Here is a 26,292-nt window from a genome sequence, read left to right as displayed (position 1 = left end):
TCTTTTGTATTTAATAGAGATGAAGTCTCGCTCTGTTGCCCAAGCTGGTCTCAAGCTCCTGGGCTCAAGTGATCCTCCTGCCCGTGCCTCCCAAAGTGCTGGGATTACTGGCATAAGCCACTGCACCTGGCCCATTTGCTTTGCATCAACTTTCTATCCAAATTTTCCATCCCACAATGCTGGGGGGAAATTCAACCTCAGCCATTCATCATTCTCTCTGACCCACACACATCCCTCACCAGGACACAGCAAAAGTCCTGGGGTCACCTGTAGCAAGGCAGTGGGCAGAGCAGGAAGAACCTAGCGTCATTGGACACCAATCCACACTGGTTACTGCCAAAATACCCACTGTCCCAGCCCGCCAGGGAGCACTGCAGGGTTGGGCTGGAGACTATGCTTCTCTCTCTCGACCACTTGCCAGCTCCCCTAGGCTCTGCCTGGCTCCCCAGATCAGCAGGAACTGGCTCCCTGCAACCCTCTGCGTCCTCTTCCAGACAGAGAACTTCTTTGGGGCTTAGGAGAAAACACTCCTCTCCCTTTTGATCAAGCTCCAGCTGTGGCTCACCCTCTCCCTCCAGGAAGCCCCTGTGTTGCCTCCATCACTGAAGAAGGGAAATAAATAATAACAATAATAGTAAAAACAAAACCTTATAATTTGTAGTTGCCATATAATAAAGTAAGTTTTGCTGTGTCGTATGCTGCTTAATATAAAACTTAACCCCCAGCTCTGCTTAAAATTAATTAACTCCCTGTAAAACCTACCTTATCTATTCTCCCCACATTTTCAGCAAAGTTCCCAGGCATCTCAAGACTCCTGTTTTTCTTGTTGACCAGCTGCAAGGTCACAGGGCAATGTAACACCCAAAGAATAAACAATGCATTTCTGGCTTCTGTTAGCTGCTACGTCATCCTGGATGTATAAAAAGTACCCCATTTTCTTTCTCAGGGCTCAGCCTTGGGCTGTTAATCTGCTGAGCCGGTGCCACCTTAATAAAATCCTCCTGTTTCACCCATTGGTCGCTCCAGTCTCCTGGATATTCTGTAACATCACTGCCCTCTCCCTCACTACCCCGGAGCTCCTCAGTGAACTCAGGCCTCTGGAAACCAGAGTTAGGAGACGAATTATATCTTGCAGGTAAGTCTCTCCTGCTTGCTGCGCCTCCACAAACGTCCCCCAAACAAGGAGGGCTAAAACCTTCAAAACACTATCTTCTCAGCTGGGCACAGTGGCTCACATCTGTAATCCCAGCACTTTGGGAGGCTGAGGCGGGTGGATCACGAGGTCAGGAGTTCGAGACCAGCCTGACCAACATGGTGAAACCCCGTCTCTACTAAAAATACAAAAATTAGCCAGGTGTGGTGATGCCTGCCTGTAATTCCAGGTACTCAGGAGGCTGAGGCAGGAGAATTGCTTGAACCCAGGAGACGGAGGTTACAGTGAGCCAAGATCGTGCCACTGCACTCCAGCCTAGGTGACAGAGTGAGACTCCATCTCAAAAAAAAAAAAAAAGAAGACTATCTTGTCATAATTTATCCTACTGGTAAACATATCTGTATACTATACAAACATATATAATACACATTTGTAAATATTTACATTGATATGGGGAGGTTGTGCACACACAGTACACTATTGGCAGCCAATGTCCTGGAGTAATGGAGACAGGTTTCTCCTGTTTATTTTTATTTTCACTAAAATTAATGACCGTCTCACATGTCATATCAGTTAGCAATACAATCAGTTTCAAGGAACGTAATACCCAACTAACAGGGGCTTACATGTATTGGGGTTTGTTTTCCTCACATAACAGGCATCTGGAGTCAAGGACAGCAGAGTTGATGTAACGGCTTAAAGATCCAGACTCTTCACTTTTTTTTTTTTTTTGAGACAGGGTCTAGCTCTGTTGCCCAGGCTGGAGTGTGGTGGCACAATCACAGCTTACTGCAGCCTCGGCCTGCTAGGTTCAAGCGATTCTCTCACCTCAGCCTCCCAAGTATAGCTGGGACTATAGGCACATGCCACCCACCATGCCTGGCTTTTTTTTTTTTTTTTTTTTTTTTTTTTGAGACAGAGTCTCACTCTGTCACCCAGGCAGGAGTGCAGTAGTGCGATCTCAGCTCACTGCAAATTCCGCTTCCTGGGTGCAAGTGATTCTCTTGCCTCAGCCTCCTGAGTACCTGGGATTCCAGGCGCATGCCACCATGCCTGGCTAATTTTTGTATTTTTAGTAGAGATGGGGTTTCACCATATTGGTCAGGCTGGTCTCGAACTCCTGACCTTGTGATCCACTCACCTCAGCCTCCCAAAGTGCTGGAATTACAGGCATGACCCACCACACCTGGCTCAAATTTTTTATTTTCTGTAAAAATGGGGTCTCATTGTTGCCCCGTCTGGTCTTGAACTCCTGAACTCAGGTGATCCTGCCTCTGCCCCCCAAAGTGCTAGAGTTACAGGCGTGAGCCACCATGCCCAGTCAACCTCCTATTTTTCTGAACACCAGCTTCTCCAGGTTGGTTTCTTATCCTCAGACTTGCTGCCTCATTATCCCAAGACAGCTGTTGCAGCCCCAGGGACTGTGGTTGTGTCAAAAGAGAAGAAGGAACAAGCAGTGCCTTGTCTAACAGGAAAGCAAAAATGTCCATGAACATTTCCACTTAGATCTAATCAGCCTGCAGGCTTCTAACTCTCAGGGAAGATGCAAAGTGACCAGCCAGCTTTTCCAGCCTTGGTGATGGAAGCAGGAAAGGGTATGGGGTCAGGAATGGCAGGCTCCTCGCAGTGCACCACACTGCCTTGTTCCTGACAGGATCTATGGGCTTTGCACTCACCCTGCTCAGATACTCATTCCACAGCCTGGGTCTAAAGATGCACCAGGACAGGCAGGGCTGAGGCTGTCACTGGTATCTCTGCAGAGACAACAGCCCAGGCCTGGGGACTGCAGCACAGTGTCCAGGGACAGAGCATGGGCCCTCAGGGCTGAGGGCAGCGTTTTCCCCATTACGAGTCCAGCAGGGAAACCCAATCTGTCAGGGGTTGGCAGACAAAAAGAGTGAGGTCCTCTGGGCCTCTCCCACAGACTGACAAAGGAGGGGAGGTGACAAAGGAGAGTGAGAGGAAAGAGAAGTGACAGAGAGGATGATGGAGAAGAGGAGGTGACTGAGAAAGACAAGGTGATGGAGAACGGGAGGTGGAGGAAAGAGGGGGGTGAGGGAGGAGAAGGGAAGACAGGAGGGTGTGTGGAAGCCACGATGCTAGAGACAAGGGGGCACCCAGCAGATAGGCCAGGTGGACGTCCCAGGTCCTGGGTGGGCAGCTGGTCAGGCCTGACATCGACCACCAGGTTCATGAGCTTAGCCAATGCCTTACTGGAGGGAAGAAAAGGGGCTGAGGAGACACAGAGGGAAACCCTACCTGCGGGATTAGAGGTGGCCTTCCAAAGGTGGTGACCTCCACACGGGGACCTGCTGCTCCCTAGCCAGGCATTCCGGCTCTTCAGCCTGGCCCCCGCTCCTTCCCAGCCAGTCCCGCTGCAGCCCAGCCCAGCAAAGAACATGTGCTCGGTACGTCTGTTAAATGGAAAAACCTATAGAGCAACAAGGCTACAAAAGCTGGACAAAACTGCCCACTTAGGCCGGGCACAGTGGCTCACACCTGTAATCCTAGCACTTTGGGAGGCCAAGGAAGGTGGTTCACCTGAGGTTAGGAGTTCAAGACCAGCCTGGCCAACATGGTAAAACCCTGTTTCTACTAAATATTAAAAAAATTAGGCAGGTGTGGTGTGCCTGTAATCTCAGCTACCTGGGAGGCTGAGGCAGGAGAATCACTGGAACCTGGGAGGCAGAAGTTGCAGTGAGCTGAGATCGTGCCACTGCACTCCAGCCTGGGTGACAGAGTCAGACTGTCTCAAAAAAAAAAAAAAAAAAAATTGCCCACTTGCACAAATACAAGAAAAGATTATCAAGAGCACAACATGGGCTTTTTCTCCCCAGGGTGAAATATGAAAAGAAGTGAAATCTGTGGTTGTGGGAAGGAGGTTTAGGCTACTCTGAAGAGAGGGGTCTCTGTTAGCTGAAAGGCACCAGGGACAAGAGCATCTGCAAGATCCATGCCAGCGGCAAGAGGAGCCCTCCTCGGCCCCTGCCCCCGCAGGCCCCCACTCCTTCTCCCTGGGCCTTGGCACCTGGCCCCAGCTGCTACACTCCCTCCATCTCATCCAGGGAAACCTTTCTAAAATGACAATCTGAACATGCCCCTGCTGTACTCGAAATCACGCAGGGCCTTCCCATGATCAGCCCATGTGTTCGCCACTTCTCCCCTGCTCTAAAACCCTCCATGGCTCCCCTCTACCAGCAGGATTATGTCTGGTCTCCCTACCATGATCCTTAAGGGCCTGTGTGATTTGGCCTGGCCCATGTCTCCAAGCTCATACTTACCTCACCGCCCCCTGCCTCTGTGCCCCAGCCACCTTGGCTTCTCACTGGTCACTGAACCCTGCACCCTCCAGCTCCAGTGCTGTCCCCCTGTCCTCAGCGCTGTGGCTCCTCTTGGCCCAGCTGACTCCTACACACCCTCCAGATGCCTGTCCTGCCTCCTTGGTGACCCCACAGGTCCCTGAGTGGCCCCCACCAGTGCACTCACCCCAGAACCCAGGAGAGCCTTAGAAGCAGGCTGTGTCCCCAGCACCCATCCCCAGCATCTTCATACCTATTTGTTATCCCCACAACGGAAGGGATGAATGGCCTGCAGTCCATCATTGTGACAAGACTAGGCCCTGGGGCCCCAGCCAGGAGCCTGTCAGTCCCCCTCACATCTCTCTGCCCTTGCAAGGTGGGTGCTGATGTTATTTCTCAAGAACCTGCTGTACCAGGCAGGTTGCATGGGCTGCTTCCTCTGATGCTCACAACGGCCTGGGAGTGGGTGGCATTGAGGAACTAGAGCCCAGGGAAGAGAAGGACCCTTCTGGAGCCAGACAGTAGCCCCACGGCTTCCGTGGTACAGAGGGATCCAGGCCAGCCTGGCTGACTCCAGAGCACATGCTCCTCCCCACAGTACCCCAAGGCCTGGGGCTTGACTGGTCAGGACAGGTACCAAGGGTGGTAAGGATTCCAGGCAGGTCAGAGGTGGGCGGGACCTTGAGGCAGGCCCTGGTGAGAGGGGCCCTGAAGACTGTCTTCCGGCCAAGTCATCGCCCCCCCTCCTCCTCACTGTGGCTCTGCCCTCACCACCCTCCATCGGATGGTGGGGCAGCCTCCTGCTGACCCCACTGCCTCCAGGCTCTCCTTTTCTGAGTGGTAGACCCACCCCCTTTCCCAAATCTCTGGTCTGCCCCTCCTTCCTGGTTGGCCCCCACCCCTCAGGCTCTGACCCCCTTCCCCTCTGACCCAGAAGACAGAGCCCAGGCCATTCTGTCTGCCTTTGAGGCCCTTCCTGGTCTGGCCCTGATGTCCCAGCCTCCTCAGCCCTAACATTCCATTCCCAAGCCCCACACTAGCCCCATGCAGTGGGGCCCTGTGCTGAGGGTGAGGGGCACGGAAGATGGTACATGAGTTGGCTTGTTTATTAGCAAAGTCTTAGAGACACAGTAAGGCACAGAGTCCAGGATGGGGGCAGGGTGCCCTGGGGGACATGATCCCCAGGGCCTCAGTGCTGGATGCCCCATCATGGTGGGAGCTCCCCGCTCTTGAACGGCTCTAAGCAGCTCTCTCCAGCAGCCCCGCTCCCGTGGAGCCTGAGGACAAGGGAGCCCTTTCATCCCAAGATGCTGAGTATGGGCAACAGGGAGGAGGGGAAGGAAGAGGCAGCTCCACCCTGTGGGTGGTGGGAGGGTGGGGCTCAGCGGGAGCCTGATGCTCTGCAGACCCTGAAGGCACTAAGACTAGCAGGCCGGCTCAGAGACAGGTCCTGGAGCTGGGGCAGGGGTGGAGGCTCAGCCTGGCTGATGGGTATGGGGAGGGGGCAGGTTGGCTATCTCTGAGCCCAGAGGCACCAGGCGGCAGAAGGCACCAGGTGGCAGGCTGTAGGGGCTGCCTCAGCTGAAGTCACGGTTGGGCAGGAGAAGCGGGGCTACCAGGGTCCACAGGTAGAGGAGCAGCCCTGCCCAGCTGGCGCAGATCTTCACCCACACAGCGGTCCACGTGCTAATCATCTTCCGGGTCTCGCCGGGCCTGGAACACACCATCTTCCCCATGAGCCTGGTTCCCAGTCTTGTGACTTCCATCTTGGCTGCTGGCCTTATGACCCAGTGTGACCCCTGACTTCAACTCTGGCTCTTCCCCTGTAACTCCAGTCCCTGTCTCTGACATTTTAACACCTGGCCTTCTGACTTGGACATAACTTCCGATGTCAGTTCCCATCTTGAGCCCAGTGTTAGTCCATGAGATCGTGACCTGACTCCTGGTCTCCAACCTTGTGATCTGAATTCCGGGACCTCAATCCTGGCCTCTGAACTTGGGACCCTGGAGCTCCTGGCCTTAGTCCTGACCGCTACCCTTGACTCTGACCCTTGATCCTGTAGCTCAGGGGTGCGCCCTGACCTTATTACAGTCATTTAGCTCCCTGACCTTGCCACTTCAATCCTGGCTTTATGGCCTCCTACCCTAAATTTTAACTTTAACCAAATGACCGCATTTGTGACTCTAAATGACCACAGTCCCAGCCCCAGACCTCATGACTTCTATCCTTGACCTTGTGACTTTGGTTCAGATCTCCACACCCTAATTCTAACCCTCCAACCATGAAGCCCAAATCTGACCCCATGACCCCTGATTTGTAAACCCCGCCTTCCCCGCACAAGCCCAGCCCCAGCTGCTGTGCTTCCTCCGTCTCAGCCTCCTAGTGAAGGCGCGGGAGGTGAGCAGATGAAGGCGGTGGTGGGGAAACTGGGGCAGGGAAGGGGCAGGCTCCGTGGAGGGTCCTCAATAGACACCCCCACCCCCAAGCCTTCAGCAGACACCAGGAAAAGCCAGTGAGGGACCGCAGGAGAGACGTATGAACCTGCACCCCGTGCCCGGGCTCTGTCCACGCCCCGCTGGGCTACATACTTGTACCAGTTGGTGAGCGTCATCATGATGTGCAGTGAGGCCAGCACCAGGCAGAAGTGGAAGAAGGAGTAGCTGTAGGTGACACCATCCTGCTCGTTGTCAAAGGCCCGGCCCTCGCAGGCTGCCAGCTGCTGCTGCTGCTGCTGCTGCTGCGTGGCCTGTAGCATGGGTGGGCACTCCTCGGTCTGCATCAGGCTGTTCACCTGCCGGTGGTCCGAGGAGCGCAGACTGCAGGGGAGGGAGGAAGGCGGGCAAATGGATAGACCTGGCGTTGGTCATAACACTGGACACAAGTGGTCCCAGAGCCTCGTAGGCCAGTGACCCGGTTACTGGGCCCAGGGGTTAACAAACGGCTTTGCCTCTCAACTCCATCCCTACCCGACTCCCATTTTCTGTGTGACCTTGAGCAAGACACTTAACCTCTTTGAGCCTTTGATTCCTTGTTTGTGAAATCAGGGATAATCGTATCTCCTTTAGAGGGCTGCTGGGAGGACTGGATGGAATAATTATGTAAAGTCTCCAGCATAGTGCTTGGCACAGAATATAAATTCAGTAAATAGCCACTATGGTTATGATAGTTCCTTCACCATTTCCATAAACACGTGTTGAGTACCTAATGCTACAAAGCACTGTACCAGGTCCTACATCCACTAAGAATGTTAATAATTAATTGTGCTCGTTTGTCATTAATTTTCAGTTTCCATTTTATTAGTGTCAGGTGGTTTTACCAATGGCCGCCCTTTCCTTCATGCTTACACTAAAAAAAGGACAACAGTAATGATTGTATGCCATTGCTTTTCTGTGATGAGCTTTGATGTTTTTAACAGAATTTGATAGTTTGAGACATAGTTTTTTGAAAAACCAGCTTGCATTTCAAAAAAAAAAATAAAGGAGAGCTGGATTTCAGCCCCCTCCCAGCAAATTGAGAAATCACTCCTTGCTGTGCTCCCATGGGCCCTAACCACCGAATATCATATGGATATCTCTGCATGTGAGCCCACACTGGGCTCACGTGCAGAGGGCCCAGCCCTCATGGGTTGTATATGCTTCTTTGCTGCCTGTGCTGAGAACCGTGCTAAGAACAGACCTGTGCCTCTGGGCTCTCAGCAGTGCAGGTGCCAGGGAGCTGTGGGTGTGGAACCAGCAGGAAGCACAGCTGTGCCAGATCAGGGAGGGGAAGGGATAGAGAACCAGGGGCAGGGAAAGTGCCAAGCTCCTTGGCCACCAGCCACCATGAGCTCATGGCCTCCTCCTTGGGTCTCGGTTTCCCTATCTGTAAAATGAAGGTAATCAGGCCAGGAGTGATGTACCCCTGTAATCCAAACACTTTGGCAGGCTGAGGCAGGAGAATTGCTTGGGCCCAGGAGTTCAAGGCCAGCCTGGGCAATATAGTGCCTTTACAGGAAAAAAAAAAAAAAAAAGGTTTTTTAAGTAGCTGCGCATGGTGGCGTGCATCTGTAATCCCAGTGACTCAGGAGGCTGAGGTGGGAGGATCGCTTGAGCCCAGAAGTTTAAGGCTACAGTGAGAGGGGAAGGGAGGGGAAGGGAGGGAAGGGGAGGGGAGGGAAAGGGGAGAGGAGGGGGAGGGGAGAGGAGGGGGAGGGGAGAGGAGGGGGAGGGGAGGGGAGGGGGAGGGGACGGAAGGGAAAAAGAAAAGAGAGAAGAAAAGAAAAGACAGCAGTAATTCAAGCCTTTCCAGCTTGAAAAGGAATCAAACGTGATAAAGAAGACAGATGTTTATGAACTGTACAGAATTGAATTGGAGAAAATGTTTTGAAAAACGCCAAAACAGAACAAAATGTGAAAGAGCCTTAAAATGTTCTAGCCCAGGGGCCCAGAGGCAGGAGTGCTGTTGGAACTGGGATGGATGGTTGGGGAGACCAGAGAAGCAGAGCCAAGATTTCCTCTAGAGTTAAAAGCAGATGGAAAGTGGTACTTAGAGAAATGCAGGGCCACAGGGAGGCAAACTCAGGGTCTGCCGGATTCAGTGTAAACAATAATTAAACCTAATATTATAATCTAGTGACTCATAAGAACAGACACTTACAGCTACCTAGTTGTGCAAATGTTCACAATACCACGTTCATACTAATATACAAATATGCAAGTGTTCACAATAATATGCAACTTAATTGGCAAGCTCCCGGACTCAAGCGATCCTCCCACCTCAGCCTCCTGAATCACTGGGACAGCAGGTGCATACCACCATGCCTGGCTAATTAAAAAACCTTTTTTTTTGTAGAGACACTATGTTGCCCAGGCTGGCCTTGATCTCCTGGGCCCAAGCAATCCTCCTGCCTCAGCCTGCCAAAGTGTTTGGATGACAAATAACTTACTAATTGCCAAGTTCCTAACTGTTTTTCTTTTGGTTTGTTAATTTTTAAAAAGAGATAGGGTCTCACTATGTTGCCCAGGCTGGTCTCAAACTCCTGGGCCCAAGAGATCCTCCCACCTTGACCTCCCAAAGTGCTGGGATTACAGATGTGAGCCACCACACCTGGCCCCTTTCTAAGTGTTTTACACATATGGATTCATCTATGGCTTTTCCAACAATCCAATGAGGAAGGTACTATTTTATCTCTATTTTGCAGAAAAGGAATTTGAGGCTTAGAGAGGTTTTTGTGTTTCGTTGTTTTTTTTTTTTTTTTTTTTTGAGGTTTTTTTTTTTGCCCAAGATCACACAGTGAGGAAGTAGCAAGGCCAGGCTCAAATGCAGGCAGTCTGGCTGCAGAGACCACATGGATAAGCACCTATTAAGATGCCCCTTTGAAAAGCGCCACTATGCGACCTTCAGCATGAGTTGCCTTGTCTCAGGGGAGAGTGTGGGGTCACAGCCACATCCACTACAATGGAGGCTGTCATCCTCTTGTTATTGAGGACAAAACAGGAGCTCAGAAAGGTTAGGCCACTTATCCCAAGACACACAGCAGGTGAAAAACAGAGCCTGGACCCACTGACTCCAGTCCATGCTCCTTCTCTGACCCCACAGCTGTCTGCACCCAACTGAGCCGGCCCAGTATGCAGAAAAGGGCTGTGAGCCAGGAAGCAAGGTCATGCCTGCCTCTGCTGCCCACTCATGCCATGCCCTCTGAGGAACTCAGTTTCCCCTCCCGCACAATACAAGAGCTGGACACACTGCATGCTAAGAGCACCTTCCAGCTTGGTATCCTGGCTCCCACATCCTCCCCTCACTTCTGGCTCAGGGCCCCCAGTCATGATAGATCCCTCCCCAGAATCCAGACCCAGCTATACCTGATGAAGAGGGTGCACAGAAGGAAGATGATGAGGCCCACAATGCTCGGGGCATCCCACCACTGGGTCTGATAGCCTTCGGGGCCAGCCGGGCCTGTCTCATTGACCAGCTGGGTTGGCAAGTGGGGGTTGCATTTCTGTTCTGGGGATGGAAGCACAATCATCCTTAGCCCATGCAGGCCAGGCCGAGGTAGCCAAGTGGCCCTGAGGATGGCCAGAGAGCCAGTCCAAATAGACAGACACACAACCAACCACCCAAGTCCCAGCAACTGAGCACTCAGCAGTCACAAGAGCAAAGAGACAACTCCAGAACAGACAGGGCCCTCCCATCTCATGGGAGGACTGAGTCTCAGAATGGGCTGGAGCTGGGATGTCCCTGTCACCTGTGAGGGTCCCCAGCCCCACAGCAGGCCGATGCTGGCCCAGGAACGAGGCCAGGCCTCCTCAAGCCTGGGCCCATACTCACCAGGGACACTGGATAGGGCCAACCAGGTGACAAACATGGTGTAGAGCGTGACAACCGAGGCCTGCAGCAGACCCGAGTTGGGCTGGGCGTTCTGCAAGAGCCGTTCACTGGTAAGACCCCTGCCCAACCAGAGACACCCCACCCACCCAGCCCACTCACACCAGCCAAGGGACCTCAGAAACTCCCACCCACCTAGGATGCCCCACCACACCCCACTTAAGGAAAACACCAACCAGGCCACCTACCACCCACCTCACTAAACAAAGGCTGAGTGCTAATTCTTTTTCTTAACACACCTCAGCTTACCCGACCTCTTCTCCTGCTGAAAACCCATCTCATCACACTCTGAATTCAAGCCCCCCTGGTTGCCCCTGTCTTCATCTCCACCTGGCCCACTGCCCCCCTCCTTCCTGCTCTCTATCGGGAGAGCCTGCCCAGCCTCTCCCACACCCTGACATGTTCCTTCCCAGCATCTCTGCACAGGCAGCCCCTCTTTAGTATTCAGACAGGACTCCCACCGAGCCCTGGGAACCCTGACTATGACAGCCTTGCACCTGCCAGTCACCCACCTTTCAGCCCGCACCCTCCCTCATGGTCCACATCGCACAATTTACCTAAAATGACCCCACTGGGCCTAGTCCCCTATTGCCTGTCCTTCCCCACCCCTCAACCACACGAGCACTTGAAGACATGGCTCTCTGTGATTAAGAGCACAGGCGGCTGGGGATAGCAGCTTATGCCTATAATCTCAGCACTTTGGCAGGCTGAGGCAGGCAGATCGTTTCAAGTCAGAAGTTCAAGACCAGCCTGGCCAATATGGCAAAACCCTGTCTCTACTAAAAATAAAAAAATTAGCTGGGTGTGGTGGTGGGAGCCTGTAATCCCAACTACTGGAGAAACTGAGGCATGAGAATCGCTTGAGCCTGGGAGGAGGACGTTGGTTGCAGTGAGCTGAGATCACACCACTGCACCCTAGCCTAGGTGACAGAGCAAGACTCTGTCTCAAAAAACAAAAACAAAAACAAATTTGGGCTAGGCGTGGTGGCTCACGCCTATAATCCCAGTACTTTGGGAGGCCAAGGTGGGTAAACCACTGACTACTTGGGAGACTGAAGCACAAGAATTGCTTGAACCCGGGAAGTGGGGGTTGCAGTGAGTCAAGATTGTGTTACTGCACTCCAGCCTGGGCAACAGAGCCAGACCCTGTCTCAAAAAAAAAAAACACACACACAGAGCGCAGGCTCTGGAGCCAGCCTGCCTGGGTTCAAAATCCAGCTCCCCATGTGACCCTGGCTAGGCCTCTTCTCTAAGCCTTCGTTTACTCCTCTGTAAAGTGAGGATGAGGATGGTGTGAGGATCAAATAACATGTCAGAGGCCACTAACTGGCTATCATCATTACTCCTCCTCCCCTTCCTCACAGCCATGTCCCCAACATCTAGAAGAGGGCCTCGTACACAGGAGGTGCTGAATAAATACTGATTGCTGTGTGACCTGGGACACAGACATCACTTTCTCTGAGGTTCAACTTTTCTTACTGGGAAATGAGGCTCTGACCAGAAGGGAGGTTCCCAGCTTTTCTGCTAAAGACCCCCAAAGACTACCTAAGCCCCCTGAAGCCACTGGTGTGCTGAGATCTCAAACCGCAAAGCACCACAGGACTCACAGGGGGCTCCAATGGTACTCTGAAGAACCAACAATTCCTCTGGGAGCTCCCGCCCATTATTCCAGATGGTCTTGGATTGGAATGTGAAATTGTACCTTCCTACACTACTTCTGGAGGTGTCGAGGAATCACCACTCCTGGACTCCCCCTAATGTTCCCCTGATTTGCATAGAAACAAAAAGGACAACATAATAACTATAATAATAGCTAATGTCTGCGGGAAACCTACAGGCCAGGCATGGAGTGTTTACAAATAGGATCTCAGTCCTGAGAATAACTCCAGCAGGAGGTCTTATTATCTTCATTTGATATTTGAGAGGCAGAGAGAGGTTAGGGTACTTCCTTAAGACACCCAGCATGCAGCCGTGAGAGCCATGACTCACCTGGGGAGGCTGACCTGGGAGCCCACATTCACGAGGGGGTGGAGGGATGGACAAGGAAGCTAGCCCCAGGACCCGGGTTCCTACAAGAAGTCCCACCCACCAAGGGGCCAGGGAGGGACAGGCAGGCTCACCTGGACCTTGGGCAGCACAGCAGCAATGGACACGCAGACGCAGAGGGTGAGGTTGAGGCTGATGAAGATCTTGCCCTCGTGGCAGGTGCTGGGCTCGGTGTAGTAGATGAACATCAGCGCCACGGCCGTGATCGACAGCGAGTAGAAGAGGACGGTGAAGAAGAAGAGGCCTGGGCCAGAGGGGTGGTGAGAGAGTAGGCAGGGGGCAGGAGGCACAGGGACCCCCGCTCCCTCGAGAGGCCTTGTTGGCAGCTCTCCCCTCTCCAGGTCTCAGTTTCTCCATCTAAGGAATGACGTCACTGCCTTTCGCCAACACCTTTATGAGTCATTGCCCCACCCCGAGCTAAGATGCTTCACTTGCTACCTTGTATTAAGGGAACAGTAACAATAAATACAGTGAACTCAAAACAGCCTTGCAAAAACTGAATGAGGCAGAAAGGCAGCACCCAGGTGAGCCTTTCTTCTCGATGTGTTCAGAACTGAAAGAGAACCAGGGACTCACCCTGCTACTGGGGTTTCAGGGACCAGGTGTCACTTGAAGTTCAGCCTGGGCACCACCAAAAGGGCTTCACACACTGCTGGCTGTGCGTGGCCCACCCTGCAGGAACCCCCAAACAAGACCCCCCAAGGCCTCTCCAGGTCAGCTCTCCTCGGATCCCCGGGAAGTCACCCCAGGATCAGCAGCCACCCCCCCCCATCTGCCTGGGACAGTTGGAATCTTGCCCTAAGGCAGTGGCTGCTCAAGATGCCTCCCCAATTTTATCTAGCTTCAGGGACCCTCAATTCCTCAGATAGCCCCAGCCCTGCCCGAGCTGGAGTCCCCGCATGGAGGCAGGGTGGCAGCACTGACCTGCGTACCAGGCACGAGAGTCACACTCCTCAGCCTTGCCCAGCCACAACTGGTTCCAGGAGTGCGCGAAGTCAATGAGCAGCACCAGCTGGATGAGGATGAAGAGGAAGGAGCCCACGACGCCAAAGTAGAACCAGACTAGGTGGGGAGAGGAGAGTGAGGGGAGGGGGGTCCCTCTCTCACATCTACTCGCTACTCATTCAACCAGCATTTCTGCTACACCCTGCACTGGGGACACTGAGAAGAACAGAGTCCCTGCCCTCAGGGAGCCCCTAGCTATGCAGAGACACACACAGAGGGCAGGATATGGGTCAGGCAAGGTGGGCTCCCCCTACTCCTGGGTTGCATAAAGGCCGTGTAGCCAAGCACCACAGTGCTGTCTCACAGGTGGGGAATGACACTGGACCCAGCCAGAAGCCTGGGCTCTGTGTGCCCCAGCAGAGAGCAGCCCCACCATATTCCTCCAACCTGACGCCCCACCTCCCTCCCCACAGCCCCCCATGCCTCCTGCCAAACCCGCCTACTGTTGGAGAAGGAGCCATCAGGGATGTAGAAGGCACCCACGGTGATGCCCACGAGGATCAGGAACTTAAAGAACCAAAACCTATGGAGGGGGTGGGGAATGGACAAGGAAGCTGAGTACAGGCAGGGAAACTGGAAGCCAGACTGGGCCTGGCCCCAGAGCCCCCACCCACAAAGAGCAGATGCTGGGAATGACGAGGGTGGGCTTTCTGATGCTCTCATGGACACAGGTCTCTCCTGGCCCTGGGAAAAGCCCTAAGGGGCAGGAGGGAGGACCACACAGCAGTGCAGGTGGTCGCCCAGGTCCAGCCCCAGCTGTGTCACTGGAGTGCTGTGGGGCCTGAGGCTTACTGCTGACCTTTCTGAGCCTTACTCTCCATCTGAGAAATGGATATAACTCAAAGAGCCATTCTCCATGCTGTGCCCTCCCGTGGCTCCTGAGCCTGAGGGTAGGGTCTGCAGATCCCTGGACAGGCAGAGGAGTGGGGAAGGCACTGGGGGAAGGTCCCAGGGTGCCAGCAGGTACCCCTCGCTCACCCGTTCTGGATGGCAGCCCGGGGATCCCGGCTGCTGCTCACACAGAGCATGAGCAGGGTGAAAAAGAAGAAAAAGGCTGCCGTGGCGAAGCACATGCGGTAGACCGCGCGGTAGCCAAGCAGAGAGCTGCAGTCGATGTAGCCCTGCAAGGCGGTGGGGATCCCGGCCCCCTCCTCACATACCCAGGGCAGCTGTGGAGACAGACAGAACAGCGTCAAGGGCCCACCCCTCACAGAACCCTGGCAGCTCCCTTTATAAACCAGAGCCCTGCTCTGCCAAGGCTGTCCAGGAAAGAGGTTCTCCCAGCAGGGGCTGCGCCAGGCAGGGAGGGGAGCTGGAACCCCCCACCTGTGCCTCCACCGCCTCCACCTCCACTCCTAGCTTTCTCTGGGGCTTGAGCCCTGGGAGGGAGCTGCCCAGTTACATCTTGTTACTATCTGTTTATTTCCCACAGCCTCAGTAACTATTAAAGCAGGGTTTCCCAAAGTGTTCTCCACCCACCACCTACATCAGAACCACCTGAAATGCTTAGGGAAACAGAGGTTCTGAGGCCCCTCTCCCATGGTGTGGACTGAGAATCTGCATTTCTACAAGCTCCCCAGGGAGTCTTAGCTTTATACACACTAAAATGTGTATAAGGCACCATGGTGATGCCCACGCCCCCCTGGGTCTGTGCCAGGTGGTAAGACACTAGATGAAGGGGAGAGTTAGGAGCCCCAACTTGGGCTTGTGCACTAAAGGGGAGAAGAGCACCCCCTAGGCCGGTGTCTAGGGGGGCAATCATGATTAGTAAGATTTTCCAAGGAGATTGTGGCCTAAGAGAAAGAATCCCCCTGTGAGGTTCAAGCCCTCCTCCCCTCATTTCCAACCTCAGATCATCAGTGCACCCAAACACCTCTGCCTCCTCTTCTGGATGAGCTGTGACCCCAAGCCTGGGCCCTCTAGCCTGGAGCAGCTGAGGCTCCTCACTGGAGGCTGCCCTGCCTGGGGTGCTCACCTTGTAGAGCTGACTCTCCACGCCCGGGCTCAGCATAATGATGGACACCAGCACCCCCAGGAAGAGGAAGAACGTGAAGATGAGGCGGCTCACGGTGGAGTTGCGGCTGGCGGGGCAGCAGCTGCACAGGATGCAGGGGGCAGAGCCACAGAGGCAGGACGCCTGTGGGACAGGACCATTATTCTCCCCTCTCCCCTTCCCGGCCCAAGCTCGCGGCTCCTACCACCTACCAGTGCATCCGTACTGTGCTAAGCAGGAGCACACTGTTACCCAGACACCAGCCCATTGAACTTTCAGGCCCAAGAGGGAGGCTGGGTCATGGTACCAGTCACATGTTAAGACCACAGAAAACAGCATAATAGTGCATAACAAACATCAGCTGGACGAACGGAATGATTTTTCGGTTCTGAGGCTATGCCAGCACTAGACAGCAGGTGGCGGTCTAACCTTTTCCCTCTCCAGAGTCCTCTGCCCCAGTTGCGGTCAGTCCTTCCCCTGGGCTGGCTGAAATCATTCAGAGGTTGGTGATGCCACACTATGCCCCACCTGAAAAGGAAACTCACCCTCCTGGGAGCCCAGTCCACAGCCCAGCCTTTGAGGAAACAGGCCCCACATCTAAATACCTCTGATAAACTGTCTTCGCCCAAACAGCCCCTATTCCTCACCCCGGCATTTAAGAGCCCAGAGAGCAAAAGACATAGGCCCCGCCCTCCTGGAGCTTACACAAACAGGAAAAACACTAAACAAATCATTACTGATTCATGACAAGCGCTAAGAAGGACACGCACTCACTGCCAGAAGAGTGCCAACGTGGACTAGGTTTGATTGAGGGTGGCATGTCAGGGAAGCCGTCCTTGAAGAAATGACTTTTAAGCTGAGAGCAGGCCAGGCATGGTGGCTCACACCTATAATCCCAGAATTTTGGGATGCCAAGGCAGGAGGATCGCTTAGGTCCAGGAGTTGGACAACAGCCTGGGCAACATAGTGAGACTGTGTCTTTTAAAAAGGATTTTTCTTTTTTTCTGAGACAGGGTCTTGCCCTGTCACCCAGGCTGGAGTGCAGTGGCACAATCTCAGCTCACTACAACCTCTGCCTCCTTGGCTCAAGCCATCCTCCCACCTCAGCCTCCTGAGTAGCTGGGACTACAAGCACATACCACCATGCCTGGCTAATTTTTTTTTTTTTTTTTTGTAGAGATGGAGTTTCACCATGGTCCCCAGACTGGTCCCAAACTTCTAGGCTCAAGCAATCCACCCGCCTCGGCCTCCCAAAGTGCTGGAATTACAGGTATGAGCCACTGCACTTGGCCTTTCAAAAAGAAATACTTTAAAATAAAATAATAAGCTCAGAGCAGAGGGATGAGGAGACACTGCCAGACCAAAGGGAGGAAAGAAAGTTCTAGGCAGGTGGCTCTGGGGCAGGTAAGGGCTGGGCATTTGAGGAATAGAAAGAAGGGCCTTGTGGCCAAAACTTGGTGAGCAGGCAGTCAGCAGTGAGTGTGAGGTCAGACATGCTGGCAAGGCAGGACCACATAGGCACCAGCAGCCAGAAACAGGACCTTGGTTTTCATCCTAAGAGCAGTGAGCACCCACTCGAGGGGCTGGAGCCAAGGGTCAGGAATTGAAAGATCAGCTTTGCAGAGAGCAGACTGGCAGGGGCCCATTGATCCTGAGACCTCCTCTGCCCTTCTTTCTGGACTAGTCACAGGGCACACAGCACACCCTGCTGGGGGCAGCTGCCTCCTCCCTTACTCTCCCCCAGACTAGAAATGCTCCTTGTCGCCTATCTATCTCTCGCTCACACAGATGCTAAACAAAATACTTCAGAAACAAAACTATTCCTCGTGGTCTAAATTAAAACAGTCCACCTGTCCAGCAACTTCTGGTTACATCTTGCAGCTGCTACCCCAAGAGCTGCCTCCTATCCATGGCTGTTGGTGGGTGAGGAGATACGAAAAGCCTGAAAAATGTTTCATAGGCCATAATGCAGTGGTCCCAAACCTTTCTGGCACCAGAAACCAGTTTCAGAGAAGACACTTTTCCCACAGATGGCAGCAGGGTGGTGGCAGGGGGCAGATATGGTTTGGGATGAAACTGTTCCACCTCAGATCATCAGGCATTAGATTCTCGTAAGGAGCACACAACTTGGATCCCTGGCATGCACAGTTCACGATAGGGTTTGCACTCCTATGAGAATCTAATGCTGCCGCTGATCTGATTGAGACGGAGCTCAGGCTGTCATGCTTGGTCACCCGCTGCTTGCCTCCTGTTGTGTGGCCCAGTTCTTTTTATTTTTTATTTTTTATTTTTATTTTTAGAGATGAGATTTCACTATGTTGGCCAGGATGGTCTCGATCTCCTGACCTTGTGATCCGCCCACCTTGGCTTCCCAAAGTGCTGGGATTATAGGCATGAGCCTCCGCACCCGGCATGGCCCAGTTCTTAATAGTCCATGGATAGGTACTGGCCCATGGCCAAGGCATTGGGGACCCCTGCCATAAAGAACATTCTGGTTATCAGATAGAGCAGGTTATTTAGTCCCATTTTACAGATGTGGAAATTGAGACCAGAGGGGTTAAGAAACTTACCAAAGGTCACACAGCAAGTTGATAACAGCAATCAGATTCAAGTAGTATTAGTGACAGCTACCATTTATGAAGGGTTACTCAATCCCAGGCACTGTGATAAGCACTTTATCTACATTAAGCTCCACTGATGCTATAAATTGTGTTGTAATTTTCCACTTGCAAATGGGAAAACTGAGACAGAGAGGTGGCATGACCAAGGTCACACAGTAAGTAAGCTGAGGAGCTGGGATGCAAATTCAGATGTGTGCGCATCAAGGGTCAGGCTGCCCACAGGACCACACTAGCTCCCAGCTCACTAATTCTCTAATGGTCCTCTCATTTAATTTAAATACATCCCAGTGATGAAAACAAAAATCCCTCCAAGACCAGAAAACCAAGGGAGGCCAGTGGGTACTGATCTCAGGAGCCAGGTGCCCAGGTGCTCCTTCAGGTCCTAACTCTGGCTTGTTACCAATTAATTTCAATCTGAGATACAAGAAAGCTGTTCCGCTTTCAGGGAGCTTGGCCTTTCAGTTCACTCTGGTTCCTAAAACTCAAAATCCAGGTGTTCCTGATGCCTGAAACCTCAGGATTTCCAAGGGCTTGATCAGCAGCGAGAGACCAGGTCAAAGAGAAAAACACACACTGCTTCCAGATCATCCTTGGAAATGGTCATCCACCTTGCTCCATTTACCCCACCCCAGAATGGCTCCAGCTCCTACAAGACCTCTTCCATTTAACCAAAACATCATTTTTTTTATATATATATATATATATATCTTCCTACAGAAATGCCAGACCACGGGAGTAAGGGCAGATATGTACACATAGACACAAACACACAGAAATTAATTGTGCCACTGATATAATAGGAAAATAATAGGGGAAGAGAAATTTTGTTTTGAGACAGGGTCTCGTTCTGTCACCCAGGCTAGAGTGCAGTGGTGCCATCTCAGCTCACTGCAACCTCTACCTCCGGGGCTCAAGCAATCCTCCCACCTCAGCTTCCTGAGTAGCTGGGACCACAGGTACCAGCTAATTTTTGTTTTTAGTTTTCTGAATTTTTTGTTTGTTTGTTTGTTTTTTCTGAAAAAGAGTCTGGCTCTGTCACCCAGGCTGGAGTGCAGTGGTGTGACCTCAGCTCACTGCAGCCTCAACCTCCCGGCCTCAAGCGATCCTCCTACCTCAGCCTCCCAAGTAGCTGGGACCACAGGTGCATACCAACACACCCAGCTAATTTTTGTATTTTTTGATAGAGACAGTGTTTTCTCATGTTGGCAGGGCTGGTCTTGAACTCCTGGGCTCAAGGGATCCTCCATCTTGGCCTCCCAAAGTGCTGGGATTATAGGCATGAGCCACCATCCCCAGCCACTGGGGGAAAATTGAAAATAACAAAACACCCATCAATATATCATGGTACTCCATAAAAGGGATTTCTCTGCTGAATGGGGCAAACATGTAGGTAACACTTAACTTGGGTATATTTAATTGTATATAAATAATACTTCAATTAAGTTGAATTTATAAATATAAAAATAAAGATTTTATATAAAGAAAAAACTTAAATGAGCTTTAGGTTTTGTGAGCCTATTGGAGGCTTAAGAAACTACAAATAACCTAAATGTCTAACACCTGGGGACAGCCATGGCCGTTTCACTCCACGGAATGCTACAGAGGCAGAAAGATGAAGCGCCTGGCTCCAGAGCAACATGGAATAACGCTCGTGACCCATGCGAAAGGAAGGCTGACTGTAAGGCTGCTCCCACACTACAGTTACAACCACTCCTCTCTCCCTGCAGATGCACTCAAGGGCAGCATCGGAAAAGCCCCAGAACACTTACGGTGGCTGAATCTTGGCACCAGCCCAGGTTCTCGGAATGGAGAAGTCAGGATTTAAGAAGCCCTGAGCCTTAGAGTCCTACAGCTACAAGGTTCCTTGGCATTCAACCAATCCATTCTCTTTCCAGTGAAGAACCACCTAGAAGCATCTAGCCATCCTCTGCTGCTTGCACACTGCCAATGACAAGGAGCTCACTACCTCTCAAGGCAAGGCAGATGGCTCTGGAGGTGTGAGTGGTTTGGCCTTATGTGAACAGGCTGTCACTGAGTCAGTCATTCACATTGTCTCCTGGTTGTCCTTAGAGCCAGGGACAGAAGTTCTTAGAACCACTTAAGGGGTGCTAGGTGGGTAGGGGAGGCAGCTGAGGGCTGGGTGACAGTTTTGAATTTTTCTGTTTAAAACAAACTGGCCATCTGGGTGTGGTGCCTCATGCCTGTAATCATAGAACTTTGAGAGGCCGACACTGGCGGATTACTTGAGATCAGGAGTTTGAGACCACCCTACCAACATGGTGAAACCCGTTTCTACTAAAAATACAAAAATTAGCTGGGCGTGGTGGTGGGCACTTTTAATCCCAGCTACTCAGGAGGTTGAAGCAGGAGACTCGCTTGAACCTGAGAGGCAGAAGTTGCAGTGAGCCAAATAGCGCCATTGCACTCCAGCCTGGGTGACAGAGCCAGACTTCTTCTCAAATAAAATAAAATAAAAGTGGCCCTTCACTTCTGATATATATCCAAAAGAAATAAAGCAGGGACTCAGATATTTAAACACCCATGTTCATAGCAGAATTATTCACGGTAGTCATCAGGTGAAAACAAGCTAAATGTCCATTGGTGGATGAGATGAATGGACAAACAAAATGTAGCATATACATAGCCATACAATGGAATATTATTCGTTCTTAAAAAGGAATGAGGCTGAGTGTGGGGGCTTACATCTGTAATACCAGCACTTTGGGAGGCCAAGGAAGGAGGATCACCTGAGGTCAGGAGTTCAAGACCAGCCTGACCAACATGGTGAAAGCCTGTCTCTACTAAAAATACAGAAAAATTAGTCGGGTGTGGTGGTGTGTGCCTGTAGTCCCAGCTACTCGGGAGGCTGAGGCAAGAGAATTGCTTGAACCCCAGAGGTGGAGATTGCAGTGAGCAGAGATTGTGCTACTGCATTCCAGCCTGGGTGACAGAGCAGGACTCCATCTCAAAAAAAGGGGGGGACAGGGATGAAATCCTAACACAAGGATGAACCTTCAGGGCATTACGCAAAGTGAAATAAGCCAGATACCAAAGAACAAATATTGTATGACTCCACTTAGATGGAGAGAGTAGCCAAACTCATAAAAAAAGGTGGCGGAATGGTGGTTGCGAGGGGCTGGGGAGTTACTGTTTAGTGGGAGTTTCAGTCTGGGAAGATGAAACTCCCAGAAGGATGGTGGTGATGACTGCATAACAATGTCAATGTACTTAACGCTACACTTAAACATTTTTAAAACGGTACATTTTAGGTTATGCATCTTTTTCCTCGATGTTTTTAAAAAGGAGGAGCCATGGAGTTTTTAAAGAAGAGCAGGAAGTCAGCCAGGTGAAGAGGGGAGAAGGGTATTTCCAGCAAAGAGAATGACACACGCAGAGCTACAGGGACACTGTATTTTCAGGGTAGCTGAAAGGGTGAGAGAAGCTGGAGAGGTCATGGAGGTGGCGGCTAACGTCCTGTACACCATGCCAGGGAGTCTGGACTTCAACCTGAAAGCAACGGGGAATGATTGCGAAAGAAGAGGAATGACAGCAGATTTGCATTTTAGAAACATCACTTTGACCACAAAATGACAGGTCAAGGGGGTGATGCGTGGTATCTTTCAGGGAAGAGAGAAGAGAGGAGAGTCAGGGGCTGTTTTCAGTAATCCAGATGAGGGCTGACATAAGACCTTCTAGAGTTACTGTTTGCCTTAGCTGGCACTACTCCTTCTGACAATGCCATTCATTTGGGATTAATTTTTATTATGCATTTATTTGAGCTCCATTTTATTTTATTTTTATTTTTTTAAGACAAAGTTTCAGTCTTTTTGCCCAGGCTGGAGTGCAATGACATGACCTTGGCTCACTGCAATCTCCGCCTCTCAGGTTCAAGTGATGCTCCTGTCTCAGCCTCCCAAGTAGCTGGGACTACAGGCGTGTGCCACCATGCCCAGCTATGTTTGTATTTTTAGTAGAGAAGGAGTTACTTCATGTTGGTCAGGCTGGTTTCCAACTCCCGACCTCAGGTGATCCACCCACCTCAGCCTCCCAAAGTGCTCGGATTACAGGCGTGAGCCACTGCACCCGGCTTTTATTATTATTTTTGACAGAGACTCATTCTGTTACCCGAGCTGGAGTACAGTGGAACAGTCTCGGCTCACTGCAACCTCCGCCTCCCAGGCTCAAGCGATTCTCCTGCCTCAGCTTCCCAAGTAGCTGAGATTACAGGCACCCGCCACCATGCCTGGCTAACTTTTGTATTTTTATTAGAGATAGGGTTTCACCATGTTAGCCAGGCTGGTCTTGAACTCCTGACCTCAGGTGATCCACCCGCCTCGGTCTCCCAAAATGCTGAGATTACACATGTGAACCACTGTACCTGGCCTAGATCTCCATTTTAATATACATGTCCTCTAAAATAAATTACAGGCCCAGCACAAAGGCTTACGCCTGTAATCCTAACACTTTGAGAGGCCTAGGTGGGCAGATAACTTGAGGTCAGGAGTTCAAGACCAGCCTGGCCAATATGGTGAAACTCCATCTCTACTAAAAATACAATATTTTGATGGGCATGGTGGCACACGCCAGTAATCCCAGCTACTCGGGAGGCTGAGGCGAGAGAATCACTTGAACCCGGAAGCCAGAGGTTGCAGTGAGCCAGGATGGTGCCACTGCACTCCAGTCTGGGCAACAGAGCAAGACTTCGTCTCATAAAAATATATAAAGTAAAATAAAATAAATTACAGACTCCTTAAAGACTAAAATAAAAGGTTAAAAGGGTAAACTTTTTAACATATATTTCGTCACAATTAAAAAAATACAAAACTGGCCCCAGTAAGAATGCAGCTTGCCGCCTTCATGAACAACTCTATAACTGGCTGAGCCACCCAGGAACAGTCAAAACACAGCAGAGGTCAGCCAGAAATGTCCCAAGTTACTTCCCGCATGCAGTGCCAAGAATGCAGGTCCTAATGCTGGCTTGTTCACAACTTGTAGTCTGACCTCAGGCAAGTCTCTCCTCCCCTTCCTGGGACTCAGTTTCCTCATCTGTAAAATGGTCTTCTGGGGCAGCAGAGTATAGTGGCTCAGAGCCCAGGCTCTACATTTAGGCAGCCCTGGGTCTCACGGGCTTCAGCACTTCCTTGCATGTGGTCTTGAGTCTTGTACCACTGTGGGGTGTTTTTGGACTGGCCGCTGCATGCCAGCTTCATGCTAAATATGCAGCTGTGCTAAGCTCAGTCCATTTAATCCTCACAACGGGCTAAGGGATAGACACCATTGTTCTCTCTACCTTACAGACAAGTGGATGGCCACGTGACTGCCCACAGTCACAGAGATGAGAAGAGTTTGCAAAGCTAGGATCTGAGTGCAGTGGTCTGACCCACACGCATTTCACACTCCCTAGGATATACGAGACCCTCCCAAAATATTTGCAGACTGGCTGAGTCATCATGTGCGGGCTTGGTGACTCCATCCCCTGTGTACCCATCTTACTTCCCCATGCAAGGCAGGACCCACCTTTAGCCCAGTTCACCTTCAGCCCAGTTCCAATGCTGAGAGGCACAATCAACAGATGAGTCACAGCTGGGAGGGTACAAAAGTCTTCCCCCACTGACCCATCCAAGCAAAAAAATCCCCCTAAAGTTGCCCAGAAACCCCTCATAGAACTTCACTCCTGCATAGCAACTCTTCACTACAACAGGATGGTACTGGTGTCCGGTAGTGCCCAACTGCACCACTTAATGCTGTGTGGCTATGGAGAAGTCACCTTCACTCTCTGAGCCAGTTTCCTCTTCTGTAAAATGGGAACAATTATTAACTACCCCAGTGGGGTGTTTGTGAGGATTAAATGAAAGGAGATTTTATATACACACATACACACACACACACACACCCCAGTGCTCACTACAATGTGGGGCTTGGGCCACTGCTGGACAGCTCCATGCTGCGTGTTGGGATAGTTATCCGTAAAATGGGCTAACATGTCACAGGGAGGAGGAGGTGGGGAAAACCAATGAGATGGCATGTGAGGGGCTTGGAACAGTACCTGGCTCAGTAAATGTTAGAGGCCAGAAAGTCAGTAAATGTCGGAGGCCAGAACCCCACGGGGATGGCATTGAAGGGAGGGGCAGGTCCCTTGCTGATATTACTCACTAAGTTACCACCCAATTCTACCCTGGACCAACCCTGTGCCTCAAGTAGCCAGGATGTGGGGAAGGGAGAGAAGGTGTGGGCAGAGGCCTGGACCAGGAATCAGACGTTGATCCTAACTATGCAGTTCTCTGTCCTTTCCCTGTGCAACCTTAGGCAAGTCAGCGAACTTCTCTGGGTGCAGTCTTCTCATCTGTAAACAGACGGTTAGAGCAGACCTGTCTGCTCTCAGCATTGTAGAATGCTGTGACTCAGGGACCGACACTTGGCTTTGCATTGTCTCCAAATGGAATTCTCCACCCACCTTTCCTTGATGTTAGCAATAATTCCCACAGGGAGCACTCACGATGTGCCAAGAGCTGTTTCATCTTCCAACAGCATTGTGAGAAAGGCCCTGTGACCGTCCTCAACTGACAGATGGGGAGACCAAGGCATACACGGCTGGCTGGCAGGCTGCCCCTCAACACCCCCAGGCCAGCCCAGGAGGGCCTGTGTCCCACCTGGTGTAACCAGATGGAAATCAGGTCCACTGTGAAAGCTCTGCCTCCCTCACCAGGAAGCAAACCCTGCAGGCAGAGATCTGGCCTAAACCTTGAATCATTTGGGCTGGGAGGGATTTCAGGCACCAGCTTGATTCCTCCTCCTGCACACGCACCCGCATACACACACACACATAGACACACACACACACACACACACACACACACACACACACACACACACACGGGAAATGGACGCCCAGTGAGGCAAGAGGCTCTCTCGTCTCTCTGTGCTGTCTATGCTGATCTCATTCTCAGAAAATGGCTGTGAAGTAAATCTCTAGACCCCAAGCTCTCCCCTCCACCCCCTCCTCTCTCTCTCTCTCTCTCTCTCTCTCTCTCTCTCTCTCTCTCTCTCTCACACACACACACACACACACACACACACACACACACCCGTCAGGGACAAAGGAAAGCGAGCTCTGAGATTCAGCAGCCGCTGGAGCCCCTTCTCCCTCTCAGGGCCTCTTTGTGTGGGGCCAGAGGGGGAGGGGGCTGCCTGAATGAACCTCAGATTTAATGAGGGAAAGAGGGAAGGAGAGGGGGCTGGGGAAAGGGAAGGGAGAACCGGCGTCCCAGCCGGGGTCTGGCTGGAGCCCCTCCTTTCTGCGGCTGCGGCCACAGAACAGAGGCTGGCCGCTCCCCCGGGTCCCGAACCCGCGACCGGTCACTCCCCGCGCACACCCGCACCTCCCTCGATTCCGTTTTCCCAACCCAGAGTCCGCCCGGTGGTCCGTGACGACCCGCACCCGCCTCACTCGCGGGCGGCTAAGAAAGTCCGGGGCTCCCTCCCCTCCCATCCCAGTCTCCGCGCGGGGCCCAGAGGGTCCCGGGCGAGCTGGGGAAGTGGCTGAGAGGCAGCGCGAGCCAGACTGAGGACGCCGACGGGGCCGCAGAGAGACTGACGGACGGACGGACAGCCGGATGGAAGACAGCAGAGGGACAAAGACAGTCGGACGAACGACGGACGGAGACACGCACCAGACAAATACGAACTGACAGGCCGGGCCCGAGCGACAAAAACAGACAGACTGACGGGCAAGCGGCCAGAGGGGCCGGGCGGGGCACTCGCCAGGAGCGACCGGCGCGGCCGACCGCGCGCGGCACCAGGGCGTCCGGGAC

The 26,292-nt window shown here is 52.1% G+C and overlaps 1 protein-coding gene across 7 annotated transcripts in view; it reads right to left on the bottom strand.

The window, feature by feature from the left end:
* Positions 1-5,542: 5,542 nt before the first annotated feature.
* Positions 5,543-26,292, bottom strand: part of SERINC2 (serine incorporator 2) — a 32,292-nt gene continuing 11,542 nt past the window's right edge. For 4 of the 7 annotated variants that reach the window (XM_012440156.3, XM_012440161.3, XM_012440160.3 and 1 more), the window contains 9 exons: positions 15,843-16,004; positions 14,846-15,036; positions 14,311-14,390; positions 13,787-13,924; positions 12,937-13,106; positions 10,760-10,850; positions 10,294-10,435; positions 7,042-7,269; positions 5,543-6,165 (listed from right to left, as the gene is read on the bottom strand). In XM_012440156.3, the coding sequence (XP_012295579.2) occupies positions 6,030-6,165; positions 7,042-7,269; positions 10,294-10,435; positions 10,760-10,850; positions 12,937-13,106; positions 13,787-13,924; positions 14,311-14,390; positions 14,846-15,036; positions 15,843-16,004 (1,338 nt within the window). In that variant the 3' untranslated portion in view covers positions 5,543-6,029. Of the gene's footprint in view, positions 6,166-7,041; positions 7,270-10,293; positions 10,436-10,759; positions 10,851-12,936; positions 13,107-13,786; positions 13,925-14,310; positions 14,391-14,845; positions 15,037-15,842; positions 16,005-16,072; positions 20,388-26,292 lie in introns of those variants that run through there. The other 3 variants (XM_012440158.3, XM_064363600.1, XM_012440159.3) reach the window with 3 other exon arrangements.

Source organism: Aotus nancymaae, unplaced genomic scaffold, assembly GCF_030222135.1.
Source record: "Aotus nancymaae isolate 86718 unplaced genomic scaffold, 86718_ANA_hifiasm-v0.15.2.pri h1tg000053l, whole genome shotgun sequence".
In the NCBI taxonomy this organism is placed as follows: domain Eukaryota; kingdom Metazoa; phylum Chordata; class Mammalia; order Primates; family Aotidae; genus Aotus; species Aotus nancymaae.
This window is presented reverse-complemented; position numbering and strand designations above follow the sequence as displayed.